Here is a 23,837-nt window from a genome sequence, read left to right as displayed (position 1 = left end):
CTCTCATAGACTACTCTTATTTCTCTCTTGCAGCCATTCTCTCTCTCTCCTCTCGCACTTCATAGCAAGAATAGAATTTTCATTGAAATACATAGTCCTGTAACTGGAAAATCAATTTCAACCCTTCATTTCTCTCTCTCTACATATAAACATATTATACATATATAAATATATATGTGTACTATAGATCATTTATCAGCATGTACCGAACTCTGTTTCTCTCTCTCTCTTTAAAATATATTTGCCATACCTGTGCTTTTAAGGGCTAAAATTAATCAATGCATGTAGTCGAGTATGAAGCATAAGCAGCTATGGGAGCTTGGATTGGAATCTAAAGTAGCTGTTGAAGCTCAACTATGTTTAGTTGGGGTTCAACTATTGAAGTTTTCATCAATGGATGTGTTTGATTTGCGCCGACTGATTTTCTGCAGGCAATAAGGTAAGAAAATTTGAGTTGCTGCGCATGATTTTCTATTTCTCTGTCTGGTTGTTTTGAAATGAAATGAAAATTGTGCTTGATGATGTTTATGGTTTTCGTATGAACTCTTTGCATTTTAAGAGTTGGAAGGAGAAAGATTGAGGAAAAAACAATGATTGATCTGGTTTTCCTTTATGTTTATTGTAATTATATTTCATTTAATGTATGTAGTATAAACAAGTGCAACATTTAGGAGTTATCAATCTCAGAACAAAATTTATCTCATCATCAATGACTTTATGACACATGTTTTGATGCTTTGGAATAATGCCAAGGACTTTCACAAGTTATGTCGTTGGTGAGGATAATAGACATTTTGTTAGGATAGAATCTTGTATATGGAGTTCACCTCCTTTTCTCCTGGTAAATAGAATTTGGTAAAAGTTAGAAGCATACACCAAGGAAGCTTAGTACCCTGCAATCAACATGATCTGCTGACAAGTAATGCAGGTCATAACATAACCATGTTGAGTTTGGCATGGTTTCTAAATCTTGTTCTGTTGCACATATTTGGCAGAATTTTCCGGTTTTGTATCTAATAGAAGAAAAATTAGAACATGTTGAGTGACCTCAAAAGGTATCCTGTGGACTAACGCAGTCTATTTTCGGATTTGGTCTAGTAATGCCCTTCTTTTTGTCTGTTTTTGTTGCCAGGGTAAGTTTGTCTGCACTGGTCAAATGCCTCTGTATATGATTCTTATTGCAGACAATTCTGCACAATTATGCAGATCATAAACACACTGTTGTGAAGTCAGTTTATAACAAAGTAATCTGATCAGCTGTGTTTCACAAAGTAGGTGTTCTTACCTGATGTTGATTTTTGAAAGCATAGATTGTTAGTGATAAATCTTAAATGAAGTTGGTTAAGTGATTCTTATTTTGGTGTAAACTTGATGTAACAATTATTGTATGTTTGGGTGAATAAGTTTTGATCTCTCTCTGTTAGACTATAAGCAAGTCTCCATTTATTGGATTCTGCAATTGCATGTTGGCATGAGTTTTAGCCTTTGATTACTTATGGCAATAATCATTAGCAGTATGCTTAATACAGTTGCTGAATCCACTAATTTGAGCTTTATGTGGTCATGTTAATTTCATAACTTTTCCTTAATTGGTAAATTAGATAAAAGAAGGAAAAAAATTAAGTACTTGTGACCATTTAAAATTTAACTGTACAGGTTCCTCCTCTCCTGCAACTTAGCAGGGGCCTAAACTGAAATTTCAAAATGCAAACTATCTTTCAAAAATTTATAAACTCAAATAGTGAAGTGGTGATTTAGTACAACAACATTTCTTTGCATTTCAGTGAGTCCTTTGATCTATTTAATGCTTAAAAAACAACTGAGTCATTTCCTCACTATTCAGAAGGTGTTCTAGTTTTTTGAGTTGAAAATAGGAAAGAAGAGTTGATATTTTCCCTTATTTTAAGCTCCAACCTTTGTGTATATTCTTATTCTGCTTTAAACTACTTTGTTAGCTGAATTTACTATTAGTCGGTCATGTATTCATATTCATATGATGTATAACCCTAATATATCTCCTTTTCAAGTGATTGGAGTGATCTACTTGTGTGTGTATATATATTCCGGAACTTATATATACATACTAAATATATATATATATATATATATATATATATATATAATTCCTGATTAGATAATTAATTAATTTTAGAACTTATATATACATACTAAAATTAATTTGCCATACATACCTTTTAAGGCTACTCAAGAAGTTCTAATTTTTCTTTTATTAGATACAAAACCGGGAAACCAATGGTGTATGCTTTTGACCTGCATTACTTATTAGCAGATCATGTCGATTGCAAGGCACTAAGCTTCCTTGGTGTATGCTTCTTTTACCATGATAAAAGGAGGTGAACTCCATGTACAAGACTTTATCCTAACAAAATATCTATTATCCTCACCATCAGAATAGCTTCTCTTGGCATTATTCCAAAGCATCAAAACACACGTGTCGTAAAGTCACATATGATGAGATAAATTTTCTTCCGAGATTGGTAACTCCTAAATGTTGCACTTGTTTATAGTAGATACATTACATGAAATATGTATGTATGAAAGTGTAAATTACATTTAACATAAAGGAAAACCAGATCTATCATTTTTTCCCCTCAATCTTTCTCTTTCAACTCTTCAAATGCAAAGAGTTCATACAAAAACCATAAACATCATCTAGCACAATTTCCATTTCATTTCAAAACAACCAGACAGAGAAATAGAAAATCTTGTGCAGAAAATCAAAATTTCTTACCTTATTGCCGCAGGAAATCAGTCTGCCCAAATCGAACACATGCATTGATGAGACCTCCAATAGTTGAGCCCCAATCAAACACAGTTGAGCTTCAATAGCTGCTTATCCTTCATAATCGACTACATGCATAGATTAATTTTAGCCCTTTTATAATTAATTAATTTTAGCCCTTAACAGCACAAATATGGCAAATATATTTTTAAGAGGGATAGAAACAGAGTTCAGTACATGCTGATAAATCAGCTCTAAAACACACATATGTAGAGAGAGAAAGAAAGAGTTGACATTGATTTTCCACATACAGGGCTATGTATTCCAATGAAAATTATGTATTTTTGCTATGAAGTGAGAGAAGAGAGAGAGCCAAAGAGAGAATGACTACAAAAGAGAAATAAGAGTAACCTATGAGAGAAGATAAGAGTCAGAGAGACATTCTAAGAGATAGAGACTGGGAGAGACTAGAGAGAAGGGTTTAGTGCAGGAAAGATATGTTTCACGGAAGAGTACTTTGGGTAATTAGAGGAAAGTTAATAAAATAGTTTGAGCAGCGGTCACATTATCTCTTAGGCAGCGATTAGAGAAAAAGGATAGCATATAGGGACTCCTGTATATTTACTGAAAGAAAGAGAAATAATAATAATAATAATAATAAAAGAATAAGTCAAGCTCCTGCAGCAGTTTATTTAGATCACTACTATACATCCGCCATCATTTCCTCATTAACTTGCAGTGAGGATATGTGATGAATTCATTGCTAAGATTCTTGTCTGCAAAGAGAACAATAAAAGAAAGCAAAACTCAGAATTCATTGATCAAGTCAGGCTTATGGTAAATTTCTTGTGTTACAGCAATTATCCACGTCGCCGGATGAAAATTCTCACTGCAGGAATCACTCAATCTAGCAACCACACATGCACGGAAAAGTTTTTGGAAAAGAGTTACTAGCAGATCCAGGACATACAAGGGATGGGGGACTAATCTAAAGAAAGAGAAAACATGTGTAATAAATAAATAAATAATAATAATTGATTATTGGAGATACAGCCTGTAAAACAACTAATCATTTTGTTAGGAAGGTGGTTACTCAAGTTGTTCGGTTTTGGCATCTGCAGCTTTCATCATTAACAGAATGATATCAGAGATACTAAGGTGTGCACTAAAAATTAGCTCTAATCATCTAAACCAGATACCAAATCTAAAGCAGCAACCCAACGCATCGGTAACTGAGATATTATATGTAAATTTAGCAAAGCATTTTAATAAAGAATATCTAAGCAATCTTCACATGCTTTAAAGAACTACTGTGACAGCCATACAAAAAAAAAAAATCAGGGGAATCAGTTTTGGCATCACAAGTGAAAACAACTACTCGCTCAATAATATGCTAAACATTGTTCAGCAATAGATTTACACTCGACCCAACTCAAACATTGATCAGCAATAGATTTACTTTCAACCACACTCAGATCCATTATTATCAAGCCCTCAAGAGTAAATTCAAAACATGCCAGGGAATTTAAAAAATAAAAAACCCAAAGAACTACATAGGATTCCATCGTGAATGTCATCCAATTCTTTAGTACACGAAAAGGATTCAAACATTGATCAGCAATAGATTTACTTTCAACCACACTCAGATCCATTATTATCAAGCCCTCAAGAGTAAATTCAAGACTTGCCAGGGAATTTAAAAAATAAAAAAACCCAAAGAACTACATAGGATTCCTTCATGAATGTCATCCAATTCTTTAGTACATGAAAAGGATTAAAGGATTCCACATTTGACCAAACTTAATTATAAACAGGCAACCTCAAGAAACTACCATGTAACTACCAATCAAGCAAGGCTCTTTCATCATACACTGAAGGTAACAAATTGTGATAAGTTTGAGAAATGTCATCGACACACCAAACACTAGAAACAAAGATTGACGAAAAATATACACACTATGGAAAAAGAAAAAAAAAATAAGATGGAGAGAGTTGTCAGGATTCACCATTTTTGCACGACAAGATCTGATTCTCTCTTGCGATTAGGGTTTAAGAACGTCGAAGCGCAAACCCTAAATACTATGGAAGCCCCAGTCGTGCTCGAGAAAAGTGTGATTATACATTAGGTTGTTAAATGCTTGGAGACTCCATCGTCTGTTGTTGATGCTCTACCAAACGGCACCATATATATCAAGCCTAGTTACTCATGCGCCAATGTGCTTTTCTAAGGTCTACCCCCAAGGCCTAGCCCACCATGTGTGTGTTGCCCAACCCACAAAAGTAATTTGGACAATAAAAAATACGTTTGCCTCACTGAAATTCCTTTATCACTATAGTGAGGAAAGGACTCAATTGTTTTTTAAGCATTAAACAGATCAATGGACTCACTGAAATTCAAAGAAATGTTGTACCACATGACCATTTCACTATTTGAGTTTATAAATTTTTGACAGAAAGTTCGCATTTTGAAATTTTAATTTAGGCCTTTGCTAAATTGAAGGGGAGGAAAAATCTATAAACTTAAATTTAAATGCTCACAAGCACTTAATATTTTTCCTTCTTTTACGCGCACCATCGGAATAACTTCGAAAATACTAAACTAAATCCGAAAATACGCTGCCTTAGTCCACAGGACACCTAGACTAAGAATGTCTTGTGCTATATTGTTGGGGCTTGGGCCCGTGGCTTCTACTTTTTCTTCACTCTTGGGTTGTAACTCCTTACAGCGCTTGCTGACTAGTTCACAATCGTGGGCCTCTTTGGCAATTGGATTGTAATATTTTGTATTTAATATATACTACTAACTTACCTTCCAAAAAAACAAAGAAAGAAAAAAAACAAAGGGAGTAACGTTAATTAATGCAAACTACTTGTTTGCGTGTGTTGGTTGTTTAACTTGTTTTACTGCTAGTACTGGTATCAGCCGCGTCACTATAATCATATGATGTGATATTTTAATATATATATATATAAAAATTAATCTCAAGAGATGTAATGGTTTCTTAGTCAGATAGCACCAAAGATGCATTTATGAGCACGCGAACAATATTATATTGTTTCTGTATGGTGTCAAGAAAAAAGGAAACATTTAATTGCCAATTCACTAACTTCTAGTCCAAAAATTTGAGATACAAACAAGAAAGAACAAATATACATTCTTATTATAGAAGAGCTCACAACCTCTATATCCAACCGGTGATCGAAGTAAACTCCTGAAAAAAAAAAAAAAATCAAATATTAAAACAAACATATTTATTACCGCAACATGCTTCTAAAAAAAAAAATCATAACATCCGAATTAAAAACGTTAATGATCTCTTGTAACAACTCTTTTTTTTTATGAATAATGATAGGAGAACCGAATTAATACCGAATTTGATATGATTGATTATACTTATCACTTGTTAAATAATTATTTTTTAAAAACTATTTAAGTAGATGAGATGGACAAAAACATATAAAATTCAAAACTTATCCAAAGAAATCATTCAGTGACTTATCATTTTCCTTCTTTTATGAATTGAAGCACTGGAAAATCATAATCTAAGGCTAAAAACACTCTCTCTCTCTCTCTCTCTCTCTCACACGCACTCTTTCTCTCTCTTCATGTGATGAGTCTACATATGAAATGGCATTGTTCCTTGGGATTCGTAGTGGAAGGGCACATCATTGTCATATTGAGCAACACTTTTCAATAAATTTATAAATATTTAAGGACCTCTAGCGAATGCTTTGATAAGTTTTTCCCACAGTAGTAAGTTTAGGGCGTGAAGAAACGAAACCCACCAGCAAAGCTATCTATTATTAGCTCAAGAGTTAATAATAAGTTCAGGGCCTCGTTGTCATCACCTTTTTTACCTTTTGACCATATGTAAATGTGAATTCCCCCATTACATCACAATTTTGTCCACTTTGCCGGTGAAAACTTGAATGATAGGGTGCATAGAAAATTGAAGATAATACATTATATACTAAAATAACCTTCAAAATATATTTAATTACCCAGGACCTAATAGTCAAATTCACTAAGCATGCTCTATTAATATGTATTTCTTTGCTCATATTATTATCTCTTCATTCACTACCATGCTCTAAGTTATTACTTAATTTTTTTTATAACTTATACTATGTTTCAAGCAAAACAAATCAAGATATAAACTCTATTACTTGCTATTATATGCACCCGGCCTTCTTATATACTAACCAACCTACATGTGTGGTTTATTTTTAACTCCAGTTAATTGAGAGTAGTAGACATGTTTCTTGTTCCGAACCTGTTATTTACTCTGCACAGCACACTACAGCTGCAAAACAGGGGCTGGGCAGAGAACTTCATTTATACACACGTATAATAGATATATATATTATCAATCTGTCTACCATTATATATACACACACACACACTACCCTTCCTCACCCTATCTTTGCTGCACTAAACCCTTCTCTTCAGTACGTCTCTCCCGGTGGCTGGGCAGGTTCTAAGCACAACCTGAAGAGAGCTTACTCTGCTTAGAGAAACCGGAGATCGAAGTCTCGTTCGTAACCTCATAGAAGGTCTTTTCATGGTATGCCTTCCTGGCTCATTTTGATTTTGTTGCCTTCCTCGCTGCTATTCTCTGGAGACACTTGTTACTACTAGTTGATGTGGTTCATTTATGTTCATTTCTCAGTAAGAAGTATTTGTTGTAGTGATAAGCTTTGTAGCTAAGAAGAGTGGCATTTTCATGAGGCCTATTACATTCATCATTCTTGGGTTCTAGATTTATAGATTTTTTTAGTTTAATGAACTGCCATAAATCTGGTTAATTGGGATGATTGTTTTTTTTTTTTTTTTTTGTCACTTGTCAGACTATATTGTAAATTCTGTGGACTCATGAGAAATTTTTTGGAATAGGCCTTATAGGCTTCCTCTTTATTTATTATTTATTTTTTTTTGGGGACAAAAGTGGGTTCCATTGGTTGTTTCTGTGTGTGTGTGTGTGTGTATGTATAACACTGAGAATCTTTTCTCTTTTCTTAAATTTTTTCCCACTCACTCTCTTTCCTCCCCAAAATGGTTTCATTTGTTGTTTCAGTACATTAAAAATCTAAAAAATAAAAAAAATAAACAGACTAACAGTTGTTGTTTTTTGTCTGATCTATTTTCTACGATGTGTGTGTATATATGTGTGTAAATATTCACACACACACAAAATTACATGTATATCAATTTCTTTTTCTGGATGTTTTGTTCCTTTTTGGAAATGCTTTAATTCAAGATTATTGATATAAAAAAAGATTAGTTTACATTTAGAAATGATGAATTTGCTTGTTGACTTTATGTTGATTTGGGGATTAGGAGTTCCTGTAGAAGAACACAAGATAAATCTCTTCAATTTCATATTGTTTACTATATACATATATACACACACACACAAGATGTGTTCACGTGATATTACACATGATCTGTTTTGGGTTTTGCTTGATTATTGATTTGTGGAATTACTACAAGAATTTCGTATTTGTTTATTGATTAGAAGTCTAATTGGTTTACTTGACAGTTCTTCAAATTTTGGCTTAATTGTTGAGACTTTTAGTTCAAATTCCATAATAGAAGATTGTTATTGTCTCAAAATTGTTCAACTTAGCTTTTGTAGTACATATTTGGCTTTTTTGGTTTATTTTTGTACATATTTATGTCATATTTGACTAGATATAGATCATTTAAAAAAACAAAAAAAATTTGACCAAAGTTTGGCAAGGTATAATTTTTTATGAATTTTTTATGAATATTTTTTAATTTGACTCCCCTCATATTCTGTTATAGGAAACGTTAGAAGCATTGAAAGGATCCAGCACTTTACATTGTGACTTGTATGGTTTTAATTCTAAGCACAACCTTAAAATGTGTGACAGTTGACTGAGATATTTTAAAAATAAGGATTGAGATATTTTGAAAGTTGTACAGAATTATTTTTCTTTATTTACCCAAATTTCTTTATTACTATTATTTTTCTTTGTGAATTTATGACGTGTCACTCTCGTATTCTTGTCCTTTTTAAAGAATAAAAAAATTGTCATGTAGTTGTGTCTTTTATCTTGTCAGACTCATCTTATGTTGGGATTCATGATCATATAGTTTGTTTAATGTCGAGTGGATTGTGTGTGTTTGGGGGCAGCTTCTAACTAAATTTGACTACTTTCTTTGAATTAAGTGAAGAATGAAATTTGGGTCAAGAAGTTAATGATTTCCTCAACCTAGTGATAATGAATCAACTACCAAGGGTCTTTGTTTGGAAGTTATCTCTAATTCTCAAAGCCATCCAGTTTACTCTCACATTGGATTCAAGCAAGTTTGCATGGGTTGTCTCTCATTACCTTTTCCTTTCAATCTTTCATTTGTGAGCCATATTTAATTTTATCTTCTTGTTTCTCGATGCATATATATATGTGTGTGTGTGTGTTGTTTCTATAATCCCATCTTTCTTTTCCTTTGTTTTCCATATATGTTATTGTTTGTTTTCTTGTTTATATATACGTTATTCATTTAATCAAATCTTCATATTTTATATACTACATTTATACGTATGCATCTACGTATTAATCAAATTCCAGTACCCTAATCTTGAAAAAAATATCAAGATTAGTTTGTAATTAATTTGGTTAATTATTATGTTTATGTTTTATGTTGATGGACGTAGGCCTCTGAAAAATTGTGAAGGAACAATATTTGGATTTCTAGACATATAGATTGAGTTGTGTAGTCATTTGATATCGCAGGTCAAAAAGATGCCAAACAAAGTCTGCAAGAATTGTTTTGGTTACATAGTGGTTCACAATGTAGAGAACCCTAGAATGTGTGTATGTACTCGGGCCGCAAAGGTTGGAAGCATTTTCTTGCAACCTCTGTAACAAATTGTGTGGCATACATTCGGCTTTGGTGAATCATCAAGCCACAATATACAGAAATGATCCGGAGTATACCACATGTAACGTCAAATTCAGAAATGAACCAGAGGTGGTGGAACACCGGGAGTTTCTGTTGTTATTGTTATGCTTGACTGTTTTAACTTAGTTTCTATTGTCTTTTTGTTATATATGACAGTTTTAACTTTTGATTATTAACTTAGCTTTTATTGTTCTGTTGTTCGATATGACAGTTTTAACTTTTGATTATGGCTACTTGCCGGGCAAATGGTGTTCTCATTCATTATTGCTCTATATTTTCAATGCTTGTTTCAATTGAAAAAGAAGGTTCATTGCTCTCAGATCATGTCTATATCATTACACCATAAATTACAATCACCAGAGCAAGTTACACAACAAAATACAAACTTGACAAGCCTGAAACTGATGTTTACCCTTCTTGCAGCCAATCTATATTTTCAATGCTTGTTTCAATTGAAAAAGAAGGCTCATTGCTCTCAGATCATGTCTGGATCATTACACCATAAATTACAATCACCAGAACAAGTTACACACAACAAAATACAAACTTGACAAGCGTGAAACTGATGTCTACCCTTCTTGCAGCCAATCATCCCTTCCCAAAATGCATTTCACTTCTTCATTTGCTTGTTTACTTGGACTGGAACCATAATCTCAGTTGACAAAATGAATTCATTTTGCCCCCCAATTCCCTTAAAAAAAACTTTCCAAACAATTTTAATCATACAATTGCTGAAGTATGCTACAGGTCTGCCTGTCTTTCATAGGAGATGATTTTCTCAAGTGACTCCCAAAATTGAAATTTGCAATTTTTCATTCTTACTCCCATGGCTTGGTACTTAATCCCGGGGTATAATATGGTCAATTAGACCTTAGAATACTTGTCCCAACTCGCGGATACGGATTTAAAAGTACCTAACGACGTCATGCATCTTCTCTCAAAAATAACATCGACATCAATTCATTTCAAAACTTGCATAATTGGTTTTAACATGAACATAGTCATCATTATCGTCATTTACATGCCCAAAATTATACCAAGAGTTCAACGAGTCAAGATTACATGACTAAGGTCCTTAAGACCAAAATTACAATGCTTTGCACAAAAATAACTGAACTAAGGTTCTTATACAAAAATGGTTGTTACCACCAGCATTGATTACAAACGTCAACTACAACTACACTTGTGAAGGTCCGTCATCAACCATTCAATTTGAATCATACAATTGCTAAAGTATGCTGCTAGTCTGCCTGTCTTTCATGGGAGATGATTTTCTGAAGTGACTCCATACTGAATTGAAGCAGAACCTGACAATGTATTTATCTTTTGCTCATTCATGTATGATGAGATAAATTTTCTTCCAAGATAAATAACTCCTAATATAACCATATTCACGCTAAGCTAAAAAAATTGAATGATAAATGTTGCACTTGTTTGAAGAACTCTGCTATCCAACCTATACAAGAGTATTGTGTAAATTACAATAAACATCAAGGAAAGCCAAATTTCTTTTCTCTATGCAAAGAGTTCTTACAAAAGCCAAAAAAATCATCTAGCACAAGTTCCATTTCATTTCACAACAACCAAGCAAAGAAATAGAAAATCATCTATCTGCAGGAGATCAAAATTTCTCCATAAGCCCTAATCGAACAAACACATTTGAGTTCCAATAGCTGCTTATGATTCCTAATCAACGACATGCTTTTATTTATTTAGCGCTAACAACACATATATGTCAAATATATTTCGATGGGAGATTGAGAGGTTTTTACATGCTGCTAAATCAACTCTAATACATGCTTATATGCCCACCGTGTAAACAATAATTAGAATTCACCACTTGTGAAAAAAATATATATATATTAGAATTCACCAATTAAAAGTACTATTATCCTACTATCCTATTATTATTTCAGTAAGATGAAGGACCTCTCCCTCTTAATTAATGAATTAAAATCCTCTCTACTGCAAAGGCAAGGAAGTACAAATTGGCTATGTAGCAAGTTTTGTTTCTTTGGCACGCAGTAGGCTCCAACAACACAACATGGCGTCCACTGTCCCCTTCGAAAGATTTAAAAATGTCTGGTTCAATGTCTACAAATGGGGATAAAAAAAAATGCTGAATCATCAATACAAAAATAAAAAATAATAATTACCAAAATGAAAATAATATATATATAACAGTAGCTGGTTGACATGTTACTGGCACAAACTAAAAAGATGATTACTGAAATGAATCTAGAAACTTCTTAGTTTGATGTCCACTCAAATGATCAAATATAATTAAAAACATTGAAGCCCTACTAACAGGGTAACATGATGTCTATTCAAACATTAAATTTCAAAATGATATAAACTCAGTTCCCAACAAGTTCAAGGAAATTCAAATTAGGGTGCAATTATCCCAAAATATGTAATATAAAGTAGGGTTAAGTGCAAAAAAAAACCCTCATTATATACAAAATGTGCAATTAATGGTTTGTAATCATCAAAATAACTAGTTGTCCTTGATGAAATCCTTAAGGTCAACAATATATATAAATATAGGGGAAAGCTAACATCCCCACCTTCACGGGATGATAATCTTGTCTCCATTTTAATTGGACAAAAAAAGCCCCAATAGAACCTGCCACATCATTAAAAATATAGACATATAAGTAATTTCAAAAACCAACCCTTCTTCCCCAGATCTCTGTGTTTACCCGTCACCACAATCAGCGGTGCAACGTCAACAGAACCAGAGACGGCAACATCACCACAACCACGGCCGCCACCGCACCACCATCCCCATCATCATCACCACCATTCCCACCTCACAACCACCAGCGAATTGCTGCCAGAATCAATGGACGCCATAGCCACGGGAATCCATGGAGCCACCATAGTTACCAATGAGTAGATCTTTCATCCAGATGTGAACCCGATTACTTAACGTCCATATATCCATATCTTATAGTCCATAAACCGATTACTTTAAGTCTCGGATGAATTAATGTGTCCATATCTTATAGTTTTGCAATAGAATTAATGTGTCTATCTAATTGTTTCATTTTAGTCTATATGATAAGTTGATAACCGATTATGCTCTAGAATGTTCTCAGTAGTCCTTTGAGGGGTAAAGAAGGTTCATTTTTAATTGATTATTTGGGAGGTTCCAATTGCTTTCTTTATTCAGTGATTAGGTTTCATGGTCTATGGACATTTAGTTGAATCACTAAGTTTGCAATCTCAGCATAAGGTCGACAGAGGCAGTGGTGAAGCAGGTGCCAATCAAGCTTACCAAAGGAAGCAAAGGTGATGGCCAAACCCACCACAAAGACGTCTCAAAGGAGTAACATTGGGCAGTGGGTTGGAGCTGGGCGGTGGGTGGTACTGTTAATGGATGATGTTCATGGTGGTGGAGGAAGTGGTGGGGGGAGGTGGCGGCAGTAGGTGGTCAGGAGAGAGAATTGGGAGAGGGATATATATTATATATATATATATATAGACAGAAAGTAAATCGAGGCCTATGAGTTATTTAATTATTTAACTTTTTTGCTGACATCAGCAGTGAGGGCATTTTTGGGAATTTTATAAATAAAAAAAAAGGGGGTCAAAATTGACAAATAGGGGGCAATTTGCTCCAAACTTTGAAAATATGGGGATTTATATGCACTTATTAACTAGTAGGGGTGTTTTTTGCACATTTTATATATAAGGAGGGGTTATTTGCACTTAACCTTATAAAGTATTTTAACTGCCATGCATCCTTAACATAAACATTAAACCATAAGGAAATAGAAAAAGATCATAAAATTCTAGACAACCATTCTGCATGTGTTATCATATTCTTCAAGCAACCTGAAAATAGAATACCAAAAAAACGAAAATAAATAAAATTAAAAGCTAACAATAGTTCTGTCATTCAATTTATTAAGTGCATATTTTCATTGTTTTTTTTTTTTGAAGTTGAAGCAAAAACTCATTCGTTATCCGCAATATGTCCCTAGTGGGACTCACAACTTCCCCTTCTCGGGGATTGGGGTTGTTGAAAGAGAGCATACCAGTGGGCTAGAGGCCCTTTGGTTGTTAAGTTTATAAATTTTTGAAAGATAGCTTGCATTTCGAAATTTTAGTTTAGGCCTCAGCTAAATTACAGGGGAGGAAGAACCTATATACTTAAATTTGAATGGTCACAAGTACTTAACTTTTTTCCTTCTTTTATCTAATTTACCAATAAAGGAAAAGTTCTGAAATTACCATGACCACAAAAAGCTCAAATTAGTGGAGTCCGTAATTGTGTTAAGCATACTCATAATTATTTTTTCCATTGGTAGTAAAAGGCTAAAACTCATGCCAACATGCAATTGCAGAATCCAATAAATGGAGACTTGCTTATAGTCCAAGAGAGAGAACAAAATTTATTCACCGAAATAAATGATAATTGTTGCATTTTCTGAGTGTCTGTATCAAGTTTACACCAAAATAAGAATCACTTAACCAATTTCTAGAAGATAAGAATAGTATAAATAAAAAAAGGCAGAATATCAGTTATTAAGATTTATCACTAACAATCGAATCGGTGCTTTCAAAAATCGACATCAGGTAAGAACACTTACTTTGTGAAACACAACTGATCAGATTACATTGTTATAAGCTGATTTCACATCAGGGTGTTTATAAGCTGCAATAACAATCATATACAGAGGCATTTGACCCCTGCAGAAAAACTTACCCTGGTAGCTGAAACAGATAAAAAGAAGGGCATTACTAAACCAAATCCGAAAATAGTCTGTGTCCACACGACACCTTTTAAGGCAGCTCAAGAAGTTGTAATTATTCTCTTATTAGATACAAAACTGGAAAATTCTGCCAAATATGTGCAACAAAACAGGATTTAGAAACCATGCCAAACCAATGGTTCTGTTATGACCTGCAGGCCACTAAGCTTCCTTGGTGTATGCTTCTAACTATTATTAAATTCTATCCTAACAAAATGTCTATTATCTTCACCATCGGAATAACTTCTGAAAGTCCTTGGCATTATTCCAAAGCATCAAAACACGTGTTGTAAAGTCATGTATGATGAGATAAATGTGGCATTTGTTTATACTACATATATTAATTGAAATATGTCTGTATGATAGTGTAAATTACAACAAACATAAAGGGAAAACCAGATCAATCATTTTTTCCCCGTCAATCTCTCTCTTTCAACTCTTAAGAGTCATGTATGATGAGATAAATTTTCTACTGAGATTGATAACTCCTAATATAACCATATTCACACTAAAGCTATAAAAATTGAATGATAAATGTTGCACTTGTTTGAAGAACTTTGCTATCCAACCTATACTACATACATTAAATTAAATATGTGTTGTCTGTATGATAGTGTAAATTACAATAAATATAAAGGAAAACCAGATCAATTATTTTTTTATCTCAATCTTTCTCTTTCAACTCTTCAAATGCAAAGAGTTCATACAAAAACCATGCTCAATCTTTCTCTTTCAACTCTTCAAATGAAAAGTGCTCAAACAAAAACCATAAACATGATCAAGAACAATTTCCATTTCATTTCAAAACAACCAAACAGAGAAATAGAAAATCATGTGCAGGAAATCAAAATTTCTAACCTTATTGCCCGCAGGAAATCAGTTGGCCCAAATCAAACACATGCATTGATGAGAACTTCAATAGCCGAGTCCCAATCAAACATAATTCAGCTTCAATAGCAGCTTTAGATTCCCATTTGAGCTCCAATAGCTGCTTATGCTTCATAATCGACTACATGCAATGATTACTTTTAGCCCTAACAGCACAGGTATGTCAAATATATTTTTAAGAGAAACAGAGTTCAGTACATGCTGATAAATCAGTCAGCTCTAATACACACATATTTATATATGTATAATATGCTTATATGTAGAGAGAGAGAGTTGACACTGATTTTCTAGTTACAGGACTACGTATTTCAATGCAATCTCTATATAAATACAAAGTGAGAGAAGAGAGAGCTAGAGAGAATGACTGCAAGAGAGGAATAAGAGTAATCTATGAGAGAAGATAGAGTTAGAGAGACATTCTAAGAGATAGATGATTGTTCGTTTTGGGTTTGAATAGCTTTGCGCATAGTCTGAGAGGAGTGTAGTCCAGGAAAGATAAGTTTCACCGAATAGTACTTTGGGTAATTGGGGAAAAATTAATAAAATAGTTCGAGTGGCGGTCACATTATCTCTTAGAATGTCTCTCTGACTCTGTTTGTTCGTAGGTTAGAGAAAAATGCTGGCATAAAGGGGCTGCCGCAGCTGTTTATTTAGACCGCTGCTATATATCTGCTATAATTTCCTCATTAACTTGCAGTGAGGATATATGATGAATTCAGTGCTAAGATTCTTGCCTGCAAAGAGAACAACAAATGAAAGCAAAACTCATAATTCATTGAACAAGTCAGGCTCATAGTACCAACAAAAGAAAAGATACATAATTGCAGCTATGTAAATTTCTTCTGTTGCAGCAATTATCCACATCACCGGATGAAAATTCTTACTGTATGAATCACTCAATCTAGGAACCACACATGCACAAGACCATCTTTCATGCAAGAAAAAGTTTTTGGAAAAGAGTTACTAGCAGATCCAGGACATACAAGGGATGAGGGATTAATTCAAAGAAAGAGAGAACATGTGTAAGAAATAAAAATAATAATTGATTACTGGAGCTACAGCCTCAAAAACCACTAAACATATGTTAGGAAGGTGGTTCCTCAAGTTGTTCAGTTTTGGCCTCTGCAATGAAATTAGATCTAATCATCAAAACCAGCAACCAAATCTAAACCAGCAACCCAATGCATCGGAAACAGAGATTTTATATATAAATTTGGCAAAACATTTTAATAAAGAATATCTAAGCAATCTTCGCATGCTTTAAAGAACTACTGTAACAGCCATACAAATAAAAACCTATCCAGGGGAATCAATCAAATTATCTACTACTGATCAGTTTTGGCATTACAAGTGAACACAACAACTCATTAATCTAGCACTCAATAATAAGCTAAACATTGATCAGCAATAGATTTACTTTCAACCAAACTCAGATCCATTATTATGATCAAGCCCTCAAGAGTAAATTCAAGACATGCCAGGGAATTTTAAAAATAAAAAATAAAAAACTCAAAGAACTACATAGGCTTCCTTTTTGAATGCCATCCAATTCTTTAGTACATGAAAGAGAAACATAAATCAGGATTTATAAAAGAAAAACAGCTGTTGGGTACTTTTATATAGTCAGGTCCTCACTCCTATTAAAGCTCTTTATGAAAATTTCTATTTCCAAAATTGTGATTTTTTTTATTATGACGCTCTATCACAACTTTCCCAAGGCAAAGGAATGAAACCTCACCGACCAAATAGTATGCTAACGTCTTCACCAAGATGCTGTACACAGGCTACCCAAAGTAACAAAACATTAAACAACTAAAATAGATGAGCAAAACTAGCATTCATTCTTGTACCTGCCATACATTTGCCCAAACTTCACCATTTACATATTCTAGTTCATTGAGGTTATGCACTTCATGCCCTTTGTACCGGATAGTTCTTTTTCCAATGACTGCATAATGATAAAAGATTTAGATTCAGCAATATGCACATAGAATAGCTATAACACACCAAAAGAAGAAGAAGAAGAAAGGACAAGAAATTGGGCATGATTATTAACTTTGTTCCATAGAAACCTTTAAATGTCTGAGGGTCAATCTGATACAACATTGAAGTTCCATCAGTTCCAAACAAAACTTTCCCATCAGTTGCTAGCCCCCAACCATCTTGCATCTGATGAGTAAATTTATCCAACTGCAGCCAGTAATAAGCGTGAAAATTATCACAGATCCAGACCAGCAACTGATAAAGAACCCAAAAGAAACTCAGCCGGGAAGAACATTCCTAGAAGAACTAAACTGTTTAGTCAATGGGAGGTGAAGAAGAACACGTCAATCCTACAACTGTGGGAACATTGGATTATGAAAATGGAGTTATATTAAGTAATTGCTAAATAAAGAAAACAGTGAATCAAAAAGGTTTAATTGAACAGAAAACATATATATTCCATTTACCCTAAAAGTAAGATCTAGACCTTCATAGTCCCTGTTATATGCTCCATTTGATTGCAAAGAAACACGTTCTAAATTCACTTGTTTTTCCGTTGCACAACTGTGTGACAATATCCTAATTCGACTCTCTTTCTTTTTTTCTTTATCATGTCCCTATTGTGTCAAATCCATACCCCATGTCTTTGTCCACACCCATGCAACACAGCTTTTTGATCATATTAACTTTTCAATCTGATGCCTGAGTTCAATTTTCTGTTCACATAGTAGTGTTTTCCTCTTTTTCATGGACCACATAAATAATGATTCCCACTCATTCAATAAAAACAAAAATCTGAAATTTGAACTTCAAGCAACAGATCAAGATACTGTATGGTGCAATCCAAATCACTTTATACTAAGCAGAAGGGTAGAAACCTGGAAAATTGCAGTTACTATTATCAACAGTATATTGGGCATTACTCCCTTCCAACAATTAAAGGGTTGGTCATTTGTCAACATGACACTAGTCAAACAGTTGTGTTTACATCAGAAGGAGACATGTGTCCATGTTCATAAGTTAGGGAATATGGCAAGATTGAACACTTTTATCCTATAGGCATTTCACCTAGGTTTTTACAACCTCCATCTTTGGATTAAATTTCAGCCACTGCAGAGGATTTAAATCAAGGAATTTGATGATGCATGAAATTTGAATTGCTAGTGTGAATAAAGTTAAACTCTAAGCATACATATCAAATGCAAAAGTGAAACCAGTTCAGGTAAAATATATGGAAGCTCTAGACAGTCAAACAAAAAAGGTAAGAAAGTTTGGTAGTTTCTTCTTCAACATTCTACTCACAATATCATGAAATGAAAAAATAAAACACCCTTTAAGAATTCAACCAAAAGCACACAAAAAACAAGAAACCATAGAACACACCACAAACAAAAAAAATATAAACAATGAATTAAAGGAAAAAGTTAAGCACAAACTTTGCTTAAATTATATCGATCATATATGAAACCAGTTTTCTTCAACCAAGTTACTTGATACAACCTACAAAAGTACATAAGAATACTATATCAGAACTGAGGATTCTTCTGAATATTAACGCTGTTACAAAAAACACAGATACTGTTGTAGAAGTTCTTCAACTTCAGAACTCTATGGCCACTTCATTGATAGAAATAGATAGTTTTCTACAAGTATAGAACAGAGTCAACAGACACACTCACCGTGTTTCCAAGAGGGACTTGAACCTTGCCAGGGTAACTGGGTCTAGTAATGGAGATGCTAATATGATAATATCACAAACAAGATAATGGAGGTCCCAGGAGAACAAATTAACAGCTACGTGAAAGCAGAGGTAGCTTTAGGAGAAAATCCAGAGGAAACTCAATGTCGTTGTTGTTCTCCTTTCCTTCTAGTAATGTTCCAAAAAGGTTCTTCCATGACATAGGAAAGCATCTTCATTTATAGTTCAAGAGAGCAGAAGATGGGTGACAAATCTGACGATAGCTATAGGAGAATAATTTTAGGAGAGCCTATATATTTATAACCATGCATTCCTCAAAGTGTGCCTCCATGATTGCAGTAATATGCCTGGTGGCGTTGAGCCTTTTTGAAGTAGAAATGGCAAGCTGATCAAAGAACTAATATTGGAGGTTAGAGAGTGGATTCACGAAAAAGAAAAAAGAAAAAATCTGTTATTCCTATGGAATCAAACTAACTTGATGAAAAAAGCCACGCGCTTATGAGTTATGAGAAATGGGATTCTTGCCATTGAACCTTAGAATTTTAGAGCAAGGTACACCTCGGGCTAGGGTTTTATCGTGATCCAAATCAAATAAGAACAAATACTGAGATCTAACAAGGTGGATAGTGAGTTTGATCTTTTTTGTGAGTGGGGATCCTACTTCAGAGCATAACATGACCAGTTGGAGCCTTGGCTGGAGATGGTAGCAAATGCAATGGTGTATCAATTAGCGAGTAGGGTTTATCAGTGGGTGGGCTCAGTATGATGGTGACTAATGGTACTGACATATTGTCTATTGCAGACTAGTAATGTGCCACGATCAGTGGCATTATTGCCAGCAGTGGGCATTGTGGCATGGGTGTGGAATAGTAAGACACAATTATGCAGAGCTAATAGCATTTGCAAAATGAGAGCCTAATTTTACTCTATTTTTTCAAGTTAATTGATTTACTGGGTGCTAATACTGGTTGCTAAATCATAAGATATTGGTCAATGAATGGATGCCATAATACTTGCTTACAGCTCAGGCTGCAGGATGGTCACCAATGGCGGTTGACCTGAGTGTAAACATGAAATTTCCCTGGCACGATTGTTAAAACATGAATGCCTGGGTCTGGTGACGGAAATGAATTCATCATATATAGGATAATGTAGATCCCAAAAGAACACAATAGGGTGAAAGCTGAGACCGCCTTGGGGGAGAGAATAACTGTGGAGCGTGAGAGTACCTTTGAAGAATAATTGTGTTATTTCCAATTTTGAACAAACAAAGTGGGGTAAAAGAGTACAAAGTAAAGCGCAAATATTATTTTCCATCCCAAGGTTATTATTCTCTTTCCTCCTCCTAGCACTGTTCCAAAAAGGAGACAAGTAATAGCTAGTGATTGTGACAAGATGGTGTGGCTAAATGGATACACCAACTAATTGTAGGAAATATTTCAACATGAGGAGACACATACAGAGCATGATATATGATGAACTCATGTCCAAAAGATCCATGATGTTTCTCTTCTAAGAGAAGACAATATGAAAACTAGAGTGGGGAAACCCCCACGCAAAAACCTTGACTTTTGCACCACACATTTCACTTGGCACTTCCGCAATAACGAGATATCAGTAAAGCTAAATGCTAGTGATAAAAAAGATTGAAAACCCCAAATATCTAGCGAGAAGGAAAAGGCTATGGTCAGTTTTTAGTATTGTCCTCTTCCTCTTTTATTTTTTTCTCCATAAATCCATTCTATTAGCTAAAAACTTTACTTTATTACTTTACTTATGTATCTTTATTACCTTGTTTAAATATTATAACCAATAAATGAATTTTTAAATTGTGGAATCACGTAGCCTTTCAAACAGTTTAACTTGTTGAAATATCATAATGATATTCTACATATCAGCCTACTATATATTAGTGCCTTGCCCATTAACCAACAGTGCATCACGCAATAAAGGGTTTTCATGGCTTGAGATCATCACCATGAAAATTATCTAAAATCTAAACACTGGTCAAAATTAACTAGGATAAGAGGTTTCAATGAAAATGCAACTGTAAACACAGAAACTAAATATCCAATAGGCAATAACTAACAGGAAGCCGCATAAATTCATTGTACAAATAAAACTATGATTGAATGCCATGGTAGGTAATACCATATTAATAAATGCAAAATTTAGAGAAAGACTACGTTGCCACATCAGTAATCAATTAATATAACATCAGAAATGATTCAGATAACATTATACAATTTGTTCCAGATGAGATACCGCTAAGTTACAAAGGAAAAAAAAAAATTTGATTTTCTATTTATTTTGTTCTGTATCTTCAATTCCTTATTTGCTAAATCAGAAAGAATAAATGAACTGCCACGAATACATTTTCCTTACAAACCTTTCACCAGGAAGAGTTAAACCCTCTCCAAATTGAGAATCATCCATTTTTTGAAGTGCCTCAACCTGTGAAAATAAGAGGAAATAAATAGGTATATTTAAATGTATTGCATATTGCCCTAGGTCTTTTTCTAACTTTGGTTATACAAACCAAAAGAACAGTACATTTCTGAAAAAATTACAATTATTAACTGCAGCCAAGTAAACTAATGGCAGATACAAGGTGAAAGATGAGAAGATTTTGAATAAGTTAAGGTGTCCTTATAAGAGTATGAATACTAAAGATATTTACCTTCCCGGTTTGAATAGCTACTTTACGGACTGTTGACTGGGATGACAAAAATAAAAATGTCAAGTCATGAATTGCATGGACAGATGTAAAGGAAAATTACTAGCGCAGATATCAACAAAATACTAAATTTTAAACATTTCATATAAAATGAAAGGAAAAAAAAATTTGACGGCACTGGAAATGGGGGCAATAACATCAAATCGTGGACAGAATTTATATTTAGAATTCTATAATGTTAAACTGAAATTATATCATAACTTGCAGCTAAAATGTGTTAATATCATCATTATTCTAAAGAATGACAAAATTGGAGAAAAATAAACAATACAACAATGTTGAAAAGTAACCTGCCTGTAAAGCCCCGTTGACTCAAGTAGGGTATCGTTTCCTCCGTAAAGAAGCCCCTGAAAGCAAACAACCATCCATATTGATAATCTACAGAAGTGTACACATGCTAAATGCATGGTACAATACGCTCCAACAAATTAATTGATGGAACAATCAAATAAATTTACTTTGATATTTTGTATGAAGTTCTCAATCCCATCAAAATAGAGAACTAATTTCCATGACCATGCCAATGACACATGCAAAAGGAAGAAGACATCTGTTACAGTCCTTGTTATTAGCAAAAACCGACAGAGATAATTTTTCCCAACTTGAATCCAATTGTTATTATCATTTTCTAATCTCCTTCAGTCTTAATAAATAATTAATTATAGAACGTGTTTCGAGTCCTCTAATAGGGTTCTTCACAATGAAATGAAGAAACTGCCCAAGTTCTACTTCATGAGGAGTTCACCGATACAATCAATTTAGATAAGTAACTAAAACTTCACAATTGTAGAGTAAAATAATCTCCAAACACTTCAATACCCAAACAAAAACAAAAACAAAAAAACATTTTCGAAGTTAGGCTTAATTTAACCAAAATAAATAAATAAATAATTATAAAAAAATAAAAGGAAAATAGTGTTTCTTGATTGATCCAAACACGAAAGTTCTATATGGTGAAGTCATTAAGCATAAACAAAATTAATATAAAAATCGAGATTTGAAACGAAGATTGGACCTGAGTGGGTTTGGGGTCGTGAGGGAACTCGTTGACTACTTCGATGGAGTAAAGATTGTTGGAATGGGCATTGATTCCAACTATGCTCCACATGTTCGACGATTTGCTCAGCAGAACGACAATATTTATAATCAAAACGATCGAAACGAACATAGAGATCTTTTTGTAACTAAAACGAGACGACGACGACGAAGAGGCCATGGAAGGAAGGGGCTTAGGGTTCAATTGCTTGTTTAGTTCGCCCAGCCATTGACGACTGTGTGAGTTTGAGGAGAGAGATGGAGGTGCGTTTTCAGCCCCTTCATTGCTGTGAATTATGATGCCACTAAAGTGCGCCAACCTTGGGTAGTCATGGTTTGTGTTTGTTAACTGGTACTTTTGCTGGGATTGCTTTTGATACTGTTTGTTTACGGGTTGAAATATCCACACCAGCTTGGATAGCTTTGATCCAAGCATGGGACAAACGGTTGACCAATAGGAGTAAAATAATTAAGATAAAATAATAATAATTTGAAGAAAAAAAAATGATATAATTGAATATTCGAATACTATACATCATAAACCACTATGAAAGTTATATTTTTAATTATTTTTTTCATCAATTGCATATAAAATGACAAATAATATATATAGCATATTATATACAGGGCTTTAGAGTTTCTCCCAACTGGGGCTGTAGGTTCGTTCAATAAAAAAAATATACACTTTTCATTTTTTTATTGTGACAAAAGGATCAATATTTAAGTCATCACTGATGAGGATGTACACTGAGTAGATCAATAACAAATAAATAAATTCTTTTTAATTACTGAAATATATTTTATAATTTTCGATTTGATAAGTAAGTATGTACTCTATCATCTCTGATTTAATAATTAAAAATAAAGTATCCATTAGTTATTAAAAATGAAGTATCCATTTTATTAGGCCACCACATCATCTTATGTTGTCTAAGACAAGCATTAGTCTCCCATTTTTCTTTCTAAATGTGACAATACTCATCCCTTTTAAACCAACCTTGTGTGTGGATGACCTTAACATAATCTTTTCACACACACACACATATATGCATATATATATATAT

The 23,837-nt window shown here is 33.7% G+C and overlaps 1 protein-coding gene and 1 long non-coding RNA gene across 6 annotated transcripts; one reads left to right on the top strand and one right to left on the bottom strand.

Annotated features, from left to right (window-relative positions):
* The first annotated feature begins 7,035 nt into the window (after positions 1 to 7,035).
* Positions 7,036 to 9,874, top strand: LOC132268653 (uncharacterized). The gene is made up of 2 exons (XR_009469329.1): positions 7,036 to 7,308; positions 9,503 to 9,874. It is a non-coding gene; the product is annotated as an uncharacterized LOC132268653 (long non-coding RNA).
* A 781-nt stretch (positions 9,875 to 10,655) lies between these two features.
* LOC132271751 (glutaminyl-peptide cyclotransferase-like) lies at positions 10,656 to 23,159 on the bottom strand. Of its 5 annotated transcripts, none has more exons than XM_059773227.1 (10): positions 22,754 to 23,159; positions 22,029 to 22,085; positions 21,682 to 21,717; positions 21,391 to 21,455; positions 18,739 to 18,802; positions 17,392 to 17,509; positions 17,170 to 17,267; positions 15,290 to 15,440; positions 14,270 to 14,393; positions 10,656 to 11,765 (listed from the first exon to the last, which is right to left on the bottom strand). In XM_059773227.1, the coding sequence occupies exons 1-8, from the start codon at positions 22,952 to 22,954 to the stop codon at positions 15,291 to 15,293; spliced, it is 789 nt and encodes a 262-aa protein (XP_059629210.1). In that variant the 5' UTR covers positions 22,955 to 23,159; the 3' UTR covers positions 10,656 to 11,765; positions 14,270 to 14,393; position 15,290. The 5 variants fall into 5 exon arrangements, with proteins under 5 accessions (XP_059629210.1, XP_059629206.1, XP_059629207.1 ...); XM_059773223.1 differs by having other exon boundaries at positions 12,239 to 14,393; positions 22,754 to 23,092; XM_059773224.1 differs by having other exon boundaries at positions 10,656 to 10,978; positions 22,754 to 23,092.
* Between the last annotated feature and the right edge of the window lie 678 nt (positions 23,160 to 23,837).

The sequence above is a fragment of the Cornus florida genome, unplaced genomic scaffold, assembly GCF_030987335.1.
Source record: "Cornus florida cultivar Cherokee Brave unplaced genomic scaffold, ASM3098733v1 CherokeeBrave_3.0.0_Hap2_Chr08, whole genome shotgun sequence".
Classification (NCBI taxonomy): domain Eukaryota; kingdom Viridiplantae; phylum Streptophyta; class Magnoliopsida; order Cornales; family Cornaceae; genus Cornus; species Cornus florida.
Note: the sequence above shows the minus strand (reverse complement) of the source record. Positions and strands in the feature narration are given on the sequence as shown.

Coding starts and splice junctions, on each gene's coding strand:
- LOC132271751 (XM_059773227.1), bottom strand. CDS start 22,954: ATGGCCTCTTCGTCGTCGTCGTCTCGTTTTAGTTACAAAAAGATCTCT. Junction 22,086..22,753: donor ACGACCCCAAACCCACTCAG/GTCCAATCTTCG, acceptor GTTTGCTTTCAG/GGGCTTCTTTACGGAGGAAA. Junction 17,510..18,738: donor ATCGATATAATTTAAGCAAA/GTTTGTGCTTAA, acceptor TACTGGCTGCAG/TTGGATAAATTTACTCATCA.